This window comes from Erythranthe guttata, chromosome 9, assembly GCF_056151865.1.
Source record: "Erythranthe guttata isolate IM_541 chromosome 9, IM_541, whole genome shotgun sequence".
NCBI classification, from domain to species: Eukaryota; Viridiplantae; Streptophyta; class Magnoliopsida; order Lamiales; family Phrymaceae; genus Erythranthe; species Erythranthe guttata.
Genome location: NC_142541.1, coordinates 10170089 through 10181420, shown reverse-complemented (window position 1 = coordinate 10181420; position 11332 = coordinate 10170089). Strand labels below are relative to the sequence as shown.

General features: G+C 36.7%; 1 protein-coding gene across 6 annotated transcripts; it reads right to left on the bottom strand.

The window, feature by feature from the left end:
* Positions 1-1915: 1915 nt before the first annotated feature.
* On the bottom strand, positions 1916-9279 carry LOC105948980 (putative late blight resistance protein homolog R1B-16). Of its 6 annotated transcripts, none has more exons than XM_088822842.1 (5): positions 5066-9279; positions 3466-3824; positions 2966-3108; positions 2201-2458; positions 1916-2075 (listed from the first exon to the last, which is right to left on the bottom strand). In XM_088822842.1, the coding sequence occupies exon 1, from the start codon at positions 7504-7506 to the stop codon at positions 5719-5721; it is 1788 nt and encodes a 595-aa protein (XP_088678968.1). In that variant the 5' UTR covers positions 7507-9279; the 3' UTR covers positions 1916-2075; positions 2201-2458; positions 2966-3108; positions 3466-3824; positions 5066-5718. The 6 variants fall into 6 exon arrangements, with proteins under 6 accessions (XP_088678968.1, XP_088678967.1, XP_088678965.1 ...); XM_088822841.1 differs by having other exon boundaries at positions 5344-9279; XM_088822839.1 differs by having other exon boundaries at positions 1916-1978; positions 5344-8477.
* Between the last annotated feature and the right edge of the window lie 2053 nt (positions 9280-11332).

Sequence of the window (11332 nt, the reverse complement as noted above, 5' to 3'; positions counted from 1 at the left end):
TTTTTTGGTGTGATTAATTTTGATCCCTCAATTAGGTAAAAGTATTGAATTTTTTGGACTGTCCTGAAATTTTTGCAACTGCAAGAACACCTCTCCTTTCGACTTGAACCGACACTTGATTATATCAATAATCGAGTCGAGATTATCTCCGTCCATTAACGACAAAAAACAAGATACGGAACTTTTATGATCTTCCGAATTAGTCGAAGCAATTATGGGCATCAAGAATCAAATCGAGACGAGATTATTTTAGTCCATTAACGACAAAAAACGAGATACGGAACTTTTTATTATCTTTTGAATTAGTCGAAGCAAGTTGGGAATCAAGAATTGAGTCCAAATTATTTTTGTGCATTAACGACAAAAAACGAGATGCAAAAGCTCCCATTCCCATTCGTCGTTAGGCGAGTCTCTGATCCACTTCAACCGACTTTCAAGTCCCGAATTCCGACAGCTTCACCACATATTTTCATCCAATAGTAGGTTATTCTTATTCAAAAGCAAGGTTTTAAATATCGGTTCTCGGGTTCGAGGCGGTTAGGGACCGCCACACGATAAATCGATGCGGCGGAGATTAATCGGAGATATATTGGAAATAAATCGATTTTTAAATTTAGTGTAATATATTTCTAAATATATTTGTTAATACTTAAAACGTATAATAAAAATTGAACTTGATTCTCTCCTCATTGTTTATGTAATGTAATCACATAACTAAAGTTTAACATTTAGAATTTGATTATCTCCTCATCGTTCTAAATGTTTTTATTTTTAGGCCAAGTTATTTTTACGGGGTCGGTGAGTTTGGGTTCGATTGAAAGAGATAATAGGTTGGAATTGAAAAAAATAAAAAATAAATAAAAATAAGCACCCTATTTTTCCTGTAATAAAAAATAAATAAATAAATTAAATTTTTTTTTTTTTTCGATATATCGCTCGAAGTTTGACCCGATATATCGGTTTGACCCGCCACAGACCGCCTTGGACCGCCTCACCGTCAAAAAACCGATTTTCAAAACTGCCACACACATATCGTGAAGGTTTATGCCCGCCACCCATATAGTGGCCGATATATCGGCCACCACAACCGATATTTAAAACACTGTTCAAAAGTAATGTAAATTAATTGATGAAACACATGAATGAAGAAGATGAATTATTGTCTTGTACTTTCATCAATGAGTGCTTGTAAATTTATATACACACAAAAGAGGAGCAATAAAAGGAATAAAATAATTACATCTCAAATCACTAATTAAGACTTTAATTGAATCTAATCAAATCACATAATTAATGCTTAACTAAATCAAAAATGTAAATTAATTTATATTTCTCAAACACCATCGACAAGTTGGAAGTGGTATTGATATGTCAAAAACACTCAACTTGCGTATTATTCGTCGATAAGTTGCACCTCCAAGTGGTTTCGTAAAACTATCTGCCAGTTGATCGCTAGAGCATAGGTATGTGTTGATGTTTGAGCCCAGATGGTTCAATTAAAACCAGCCCAGACCCACTTCTCATGGCAGTCCACTCTCAAATGGAGTCAGCCCACCACCATCTTGAGTTCAGGTTTTGTTATGACCATTAGATGATTAAATCTAATCTCAGCCATACATCTCATCTTATAAAACCCTCCCTTCTCTCATTCTCAGCAAACCAAAACCACTCTCATTTTTGCAATTGCAAGAACACCTCCCGTTTCGACTTGAACCGACACTTGATTATGAAGAACCGAGTCGAGATTATCTCCGTCCATTAACGACAAAAAACAAGATACGAAACTTTTATGATCTTCTGAATTAGTCGAGGCAATAATGGGCATCACGAATCGAGTCCATGTTATTTTCGTCCATTAACAACAAAAAACGAGATATGGAACTTTTATGATCTTCCGAATTAGTCGAAGCAATTATGGGCATCAAGAATCGAGTCAAGATTATTTTCGTCCATTAACGAAAAAAAACGAGATACGGAACTTTTATGATCTTCCCAAGTAGTCGAAGCAATTATGGGCATCAAGAATCGAGTCCTCATTATTTTTGTCCATTAACGACAAAAAACGAGATACGAAACTTTTATGATCTTCCGAATTAGTCGAAGCAATTATGGGCATCAAGAATCGAGTCAAGATTATTTTCGTCCATTAACGACAAAAAATGATACGGAACTTTTTATTATCTTTTGAATTAGTCGAAGCAAGTTGGGGATCAAGAATCAAGTCAAAATTATTTTTGTGCATTAACGACAAAAAAACGAGATGCAAAAGCTCCCATTCCCATTTGTCTTTAGGCGAGTCTCTGATCCACTTCAACCGACTTTCAAGTCCCGAATTCCGACAGCTTCACCATATAATCGGTCCCCATTTGCAGTTTAGTATGAACTATTCAGTATCTCATATTCATTTTTCTGAACCCAGTGGTTTGGTTTTTCTAGAGGCACATAATGAAGTAATCCCCTGAAATACAAAAATATTAGGTTATATTACAACCAACCCCTGAGGTATGGTCAAATTACGAACACCCCCCTCATGTTTGGGTAATTACAACCACCTCTCAACTATAAATCTTTTTACACGTCCAATCTTGCTGTTTCAAATATAGTGGAATTTTCAAGATTATATGGATTATTATCTCTTTTGTAACCGTTTCATCCCATTCTAGGGCCACATTTTGAAGCATAATATGTGTTTTTTGGCTTGTATATATATAAGATTGTGGTGCATCAGAAACTGTATTTTCACACAAAACGAGTACAACTAGAGTACATTCCCCGAAATCTAGATGATTATGTTGAATTTGACAGCATAAGGGTGGAGGTGTAAGAAAAAGTCATAGTGGAGGGGTAGATATAATTATCCAAACAAGAGGGGTATTTTTGTAAATTGACCATACCTCAGGGGTGGTTGTAATTTACCCAAAATATTAAAATGACACATGAAGAAGTTATAGCAAACCAAACTTACATTTTATTTACGGGCAACATAGAAAAGCAAAAGTCGACACGGAATCCTTCAATAACATTAAGCAAACCAAACTGCCCTCGACTTTGATTTCTCTTCCTCTTCGTGGTGCTCGTCAGCCTTGTCCAATGGCAGCAACGGCTTTCCTGAACCGATATTTACTCACTTCTACAAGTTACAATATTATAAACCAAAGATGTTAACCACAAATAAAATTCGTCCACACACACTATATGAAAGATATCAATTTTGGAATAAAGTTTATTTCCTTGAATATACCGGGTGTATGAGACCAGATCATCAAATTTCAAATTTCAAATTTCAAATTTCAAATATAACCATATTTCATATTTGACCCTTCCACCACTAGCAGCAAAATGTACTTTTATCTAAACTTTCCTCTATAAATCTTACTTGCTATAGAAAGGAAAGCTATTGCAGACACCATCATTTGTAACTAGACATTTAAATTCCTTAAAAAGAAGAAGCATTTAGTTACTCACCGATGGATGCAATGTGATAACACGAAAGAAGGGCTACATATCAAATTACAGATACGGCCCTGAAACTGTTAGGCATTTGCGGAAACGGCCCAATTTTTTTTTTTTTTTTTTTTTTTTCCGGTTTCTTAAATTTATCTGGACTCCGAAACTCCGAAACTCTTGTCCCTAAAAGCAGACTGATGTGAATCAATGAAGATTAACTTTTATGCCAAAATACTCACTCGCGCATGTCCGATACTTGGGGGCGAAACTGCAGTGTTGTCCAGGAATTTGAATGTCAAAACTTTGAATTTGAAAGTTGGGACTAGCCAAGCTCTCAAAGTGTTTTTTATTCCGTGTGACAACTCGAACTCGAAGGCCTGTGTTAAGTGTATATTTTTACACTTAATTGTACCTTTTAATTGGAGCTTTTGGTGTATTTTAACGATAATTGGTGCTTAAAATGTTGATTATTTGTATTTTAGGTACAAATTAAAGGATTGGAAACTTATGGGGTAAAAACTGCAATTTTGGAGAAAAAGTGGGCCAAAAGTGAAAAAAATCAAAACTTTGAAGAATTAACGACCGCACGGCCGTCTGAATTTCAGTGTGAATTCTCGCACGGGCGTCCGAGTTCACGAAGTGGCGCAGTGAAGGAAGTTTAATTACACAAGGAAACCGCCCTCTTATATTTTTGAACCCTATTGAAAGGCCAAAACGCACACAATTAGGAATCTATCTTTTTACACGCAATCTAGGAGCAAGAGAACGGAGCAACGAAGACGAAGACTTGACGAATCTTCATCATAGTTCTCCTTTTTTACTTTTATTCAACAATTTTTATGATTTCTCGTATTTTTATTATGTTTTTCGTAGAGAATATGAGTAGCTAAGTTTTTAAATCTAGGATTTTTTTGGAACCCTATGTGGTAATTCGAACCTATTTTTCTACTATTATGCAAGTTTAAATTCTTCGATTATTTCTTCTATTTTGATCTTATTTAGCGCATGAACGTAGCTAATTTATGTTGCTATGTGTTATTGTTAGAATTGAATCGACAGATCGTTTTAATAATTAGAACAGGGATAGAAGAGCCTTCGAGTAGTTTTCACCGGATGAGTGTGTTAATTGCATGTATTATCGTAGACATACAGATAATACCTTAGGTAGTCGTTTACGAGGCTTGTTATTTAATGCTTTATTCATACTAGGTTTGCATAGACATATAGTGAATCGTTTATAAATAATAGACTTATAATACACGCGACAGCGGGTTATGAGTAATTCTGTGTCTTGGGTTAATAATCGGGAATCGTAACTTGCATGATAGAAGATTAATTGGGTGAAGAATTATCGCATAGGGGAAGATAAAATCCTAGATCCGTTTTTATATTGATATTTTCTCGTGATTATTTGCTTTCTTAATTAGTTAATTGTTTAATTGATTTAATTTGACAACCTTGCGTAGGCTGGATAAAAATCATAGTTATTAGAATTTGGTACTTAGGATTAGATAATTTGAGTATTCCCTGTGGGATCGACATCCGACTCTCACGAGTCCACTTTTACTACTTGTTTGCGATACGTGCACTTGCGTGTTAGGTATTTAGCCCCAACAGCCTGCGTTGTCAAGATTTGTAGAATCGAGCAATTGAGTCTCAACTAAATGCATTAAACTGAAGCTTAACTTCACACTTGTTTAAAGATTAAAATAAAAGCAAAATATTGAAATACTCGCCTCGACTCAATTTATTTACATATAATAACATAAAGTTTTGAAGGAGCTCCAAAATTGTCTCGCGGAACAAAATGAAACTACATGAAATAAAAGCAAGTAGAAATCATTAATTAATAAGCTCACACAAATGGTTCCAATAAAAATTGTAAATACGACATACTAAATCGGTAATCGGCTCCCGGACCTCCGTTCTCGAATTTTATGTTACTTATGTATCCCTCTAAGGTGGTACCATGTTAAAGATTTCAAACCAAAACCTAAATACAAAAACAAAAAGTAGAAACAAAAATAAATATGCATAGTCATATATATAAAAAGAAGTTTGCAAATTTGTCCCCAAGGATTTAATGCTAAAAATATAAGAATTTGTTTCCATATAATAAATAACATGAACATTTGAAGAAACTTCAAACTCCTCTGGCGGGCTACATATCAAATTACAGATACGGCCCTGAAACTGTTTCGTATTTGCGGAAACGGCCCAAAACATTTTTTTCCCCAATTTCTTAAATTTATCTGGACTCTGAAACAAGATTCAAGTTTCAACTTGAAAGTTGGGACTAGCCAGGCTCTCAAAGTGTTGTTTATCCTTTGGGAAAACTCGAACTCGAACTCGAAGACCTACATTGCCAAGATCCTCTTGTTCATCTAGTATTTCTTTAGCAGAAATGACTGCTGACTTGCTACAATAGTTCAACTCAATCGATCCAAGCGTTGGTATTTCTCCAATACATAAAGGGATCTCTTTCAACTTATCCATGTATTCAAGAACAAGTTGCTCAAGGCTTGGAAAGTGGTTGCTGTCTGTCGTCCACCATTCCAGATCGCTGCACATGTAGATTTGCAAGAATCTAAGGTTGCAGAATTGCCCTTCAACTGTTTCCCACTCCGCTCTCACAACGGATTTGCAATTCAGGTTGAGGACTTCAAGATTAGGTAACCAACCTTTCTTCGTCTTCATGTCTTCCCATTTGAGATAGGTCCAACCCAAAGTCAACTTCTTAAGGGAATTGGGGATGATGGAATTCTGGAGCATATCATTCCGGTTTGGCTTATTCAAGCTATCAAAGTAGCAGTCAAAGGATTCGAGTTTCCCTAGACGGCCAAGATTGTTGAGACAATAGTAACTTGAAAGATATCCCTCAATTTCCTCACCTTCATAACATATTTGTAATTTAGTGATATTGGGGATTCTCTTAACAACCTCTTCTCCACATTTAAAATTTATTATTAACGAGAGCGTCTGTAGGTTCCCCAACACAAACTCGCCATCTTGCCCGCCAAGAGGAGGATCGGGCATTTTAAGTCCACCAAAGAACTGAACATGCCTAAGTTGAGTCATCTTCCATATTTCAGAGGGCGCAACAACAAAGCCAGAGATACTCTTTACAATTAGAGTCTGTAGATTCCAAAGGAGATACATTGAAGGTGGAAACCTGCAGGGATTTTCATACCCAAAATTTTCAACAACAAGGTACCGCAAGTTAACTAGCTGAAAAACATCTTCTAGGGTATACATACAATGTGTGATCTTTCCATAAGGATGTGAATATGTATCAACTGCTCTCAGCACCCTCAACAATCTACAATGATGAAGTGATGGTAGAACTCCTTTAAATTTGAATAACAAAGAACGGGCAAGGGGCACAGATTGCAATGCATGATAAGCTTGAGGGAGATAATCCTTCTGCGTTGTGCTTTCATGAATACTGATGCGGCGTTGGGTATTTATAATGTTGAGGTCATGCGGTATTGTGACATAAAGGAACTTCTCTTTCTTAGCTTCTCTTAAGCAGAGTTCCCTCACCAGATCATGGATCTTGCAAAATTTTATCCCCCCATTAGAACTCCTTTGATGAACTCTAATGAGATTTCTGTCACAAAGCTCATCTAAATATTCTCTCGAAACCACTTCCAAGCTCTTGCCGGTAATTGGTTTCAAAAATCCTTCAGAAATCCATAGTTTTACGAGCCTGGAGACACGGATGTTACTGTCTTCAGGAAAAACTCCCATATACAGAAAGCATGGCTTCAGATGTACCGGCAAATGGTGATAACTCAAAAGCAATACTTTTAAACAACGCTCGTTGTCTTCCATGTTTACAATTGAGTTCAAGTTTTCTGAAATATATTCCCAGTTTTGTCTTGTGGGGTTCGACTTCGCTAGAAGTCCTCCAATCACAACGATCGACAAAGGAAGCCCCTTGCATTTTTTGGCAATCTTGTTTCCTATTTCCTCCAATTCAACAGGGCAATCTTCTTCTTTTCCAAATATACTTCCGCACAGTAGATCCCAACTTTTATCATCATCTAAGAGATCCATCACGAGCCATGAGAGCCAATCAACTCAAGAACAATGTTCGATAGTCTAGTGGTTATCATTACTCTACTTCCTTGACCATTGTCCGGAAAGAAGATTTGTACTTTATCCCACACCTCAACACTCCAAATATCATCCATTACAATCAAATATCTCCTTCCATATAAACTCTTGTGTACTCTCTCACCTAATTCACCTTCACTCCTCCCACTCAAGCTTTCCCGGCTCTCGTCTTTGCTTGCACAAAGAAGAACTTCTACAAGAATTTCTCGCACATTGTAAGTTTGAGATATTGTAACCCAAGCCCGGATATCAAATTGTTCCTTGATAAGTTGATTCGTGTATGCATTTCTAGCAAGAGTAGTCTTACCGATGCCGCCCATGCCAACAATCGGGACTATGCGGAGATTAGATTGTTGTCCGGTGAGCTTATCCATTACTTCAATTAATTGATCATTAAGACCAACCACGGCGATCTGCTTCGTTGTTAAAGGAGAACTTGATGAACCACCATGCGTCGGCGAATTTATGTGCAGACGATCTTCGATTATTCCAATATTCTTCTCCTTAATCTCCATCACATCTTTCTTGATAAAACCCATGTCTTGGATCACCTTCTCTAGATATTGATACAACTCATCGGAGCTCATTTTTTCGCCATGAATTTGATCAACAATTCGGGTTTCGATTATATCTTCCGCTGCATGAGCTGCATCTGCAATGCGGCTTTCCAGGACATCTGCTGCTTCTCTGCTGCTGCAGCCGCCGCATGAATAAACTTCAAGAAAATCTTGCAGGAAATTGAGGTTGTCGGTGAGAGAATCAACCTGGTTTTGGTGAAGAGAAATTGGAGGGCGAGGATGAAGCTGAATCTGTTCGATGGTATACTTGAGAGAAAGTAGAGCTGCATAGGCCGCCATCTCTAACTTGCACTCTCTCTCTCTAAATCAAATTCGTTTTTCAAGAATACTTTTTTATAAACACTAAATAAATTATATAATGGCAAGAAGGTTTGATTTTGGTCCACTCATTTTGGCAAGGGGTTGTACAAGGAGATGATATTTGTTTAATTACGAAAAAGACCCTGACTAAAAATTCTAATATCAAAAAAATCAGATAGTGAGATTCACATTTTCAAGTCTGCATCAAAACCCAAGCATGCCTGCGAGTTGGTCGTGTGATACACTCGACAAATATGCGATTGGAGTTCGATAGTCTGTTGTGAAAATGCCCAAATTCCCTTTAAAATATAAATTTTAAAAATAAGCCCTATATAAAGTTTCCAATATTTCCAATTCAGTCCCTTGAAGTTTTAGAAAAGCCCTTTTCTCCCAAGTCAGGGAACTGAATTGCAATTTCTTATTCATGCACAAGGCCGACTAAAGAGGAAAGGCAAAACTTCGGCGGCCCTTTAGCTTCGATCGTGGCTCCTTCACTACGAAATGCAAAACTGAGGATTCAGATTATTGGATTGTAGAGCACATTTAAACTCATTCTTCTCTCTAATTTCTGAGCACCACGTTTTCTTAAAAAAAAAACCCCAAATCTGAGTCTCAACTCTCTAGATCAAGAGAAAACAAAAAACAGTGAAAAACTATTTTTTTCATTTTTATGGCTTCTTCTGCAGCGACGCTCGATAGTAGCCCACCGTTATAGCCTTAGAGGCTTCCGTGGCTGCTGCCTCTTCGCCTTTGGTGCCTTCATTGCGAGTGTGGTGTATGATACGGAGATGGCCATGGCGGATGGCGGAGGAGAGATCTAGATGGTAGCGGAGATGAACGAGAAAAATCTTGTTGATGACCCTTTTTTTAATTTTTATTGATGTTTTGTTTTTTATTTTGTTTTATAATGTATTTTAATGAGTGTAGTATAGTCACTTCCTTAAAGTCAACATGTTTATTTCTGCTAGGGGGCAATGAAGTAAATAAAATGCAACATAGGGGGTTAATTGTTAATTTTTTTTAACATGACGGGCTTTTTTAGCTATTACAGATTGCACAGGGGGTTCTGTGCAAATAACTCAAAGTTATAATGTGAATAACCGTTTCACTGCAAGCATTTGAATGCTCTCTCTCTCTCTCTCTCTCTCTCTCTCTCTCTCTCTCTCTCTCTCTCTCTCTCTCTCTCTCTCTCTCTCTCTCTCTCTCTCTCATGTATGTGACATGAGTACATAATGTGTTCATTTATATCAATTCTTGATTATGAGAATTATTTTAATAAAATTTCTGATTGAGCCCTCCCAGTTTCGAGCATTGCGCTCGATGGTTCAAGCAAATCCGCAAATTCTGCAGGTAGCTTTTGTATGACTGTATGTTTTAGTCGGCATTTTTGTCTTTAGATTAAATCTAAAATTGGATTATTTGCTTATAGCCCGTGCTTCATGAGCTTGGTAAACAAAATACATCACTGCCGAGTCCGATACAAGAGAACCAACACGAATTAACGAACCTTTTGATAGTTCAGAAGGGTGAGCTGTTACACTTATCAAATGGTACATAAATCAACTGCCAATAATTCATATGAAAACTTGCCATTTTATTGCCTGTGTTTCTATTAAACTCTGTTACTAAGGTTATGATTAGATTCACAAAACTTGTTAATTAATTATGGAGTAAATTGCCGAAAGTATCCCGTATAATTACCAAATAGCAACAAACCCCCTTATGACAAATAAATTAGCAAAAAACCAGTATGAAATTATTTATATAGCACATTTGGCTAATTATTCATACAAATACCATGGGATTTTGCAATTAATAAATTTTTATATTTTATAAATATTTTAATTATTTTATTTTTGTTATATCTTAATTAGAAAAGTACAAGAGGTTCTTTTATTTTTATTAGGGTTAATATGCCTCACACCCCTCAAACCAAACTTAATTAGATATAAGTGACAAAATCAAATAAAATATTTTAACTACATCCCTATTTTAAAATAAAAATTGATACACATCCTTTGATTTTTATTTAACCCAAAAATACCCTTACAATACCTAATAAAAGTCACGTGTCTTTTTTTCTTCTTATTTCTTTCTCTCTCTTCCCCCTCTCTTTCTCACGCCGCTCCACATGTTCTGGTTAGTTCTTTCTCTCTCTCTCTCTCTCTCTCTCTCTCTCTCTATCTCTCTCTTCTCTATCTCTTTCTCTCTCTTCTGATCTCTCTCTCTGACACACGTCCCCCCCCCCCCCTCCCTTCCCCCTTTTCTTTTTTCTTTTCAATTATAGTGAAAGGATGAAGGCTATGATGGCGGTTATGGTAGATGGCGGCGGCTATGATGGCGTCGGTTATAGTAGGCGACGACGGCTATGGCAACGCTCGGTGTAGGAGTTGCATCGGGAGGCTCTGTGATGGAGAGGGGGAGTAGTGGCGGTGGTGGTGGTGGCAGCGGATCGAATTTAGGGTTTGTTGGGAAAAATTTAAGATTTTTCGATTTAGGTGGTGTTTGCAAATGATTATATAAAAGCAGAACTTAGTGATTGTGATTTAAGTTAGTTTTAAGTGCTTATTTCTAAAAGTTGGGAGTGTTTGCAAATATTTCGGAAAATGAACTAAAATTGAAAAAGCAGGGTTAGGGGTGCTTTTAAAAAAATAGCTTAAAGTAGATTATTTTAAGAGAAGCAAAAGCAAAAGTTGATTTTGCAAACACCTAAAAACAGATTATGAACAAAAAAAACCACATAATCACTTTCAAAAAGCATTTGCAAACACCACCTTAGATGTCTACAGATGTCTATGAGTGTCTATGGGTGTCTATGGTGTCTGACGGCTAGGGTTGAAAGGAGTTAGGGTTTCAAGATGTCTATGGGTTACTACAGATTATTACGG

Bases quoted from the DNA above. Each gene is read 5' to 3' on its own strand.
- LOC105948980 (XM_088822843.1), bottom strand. From the start codon at position 7,506: ATGGATCTCTTAGATGATGATAAAAGTTGGGATCTACTGTGCGGAAGT.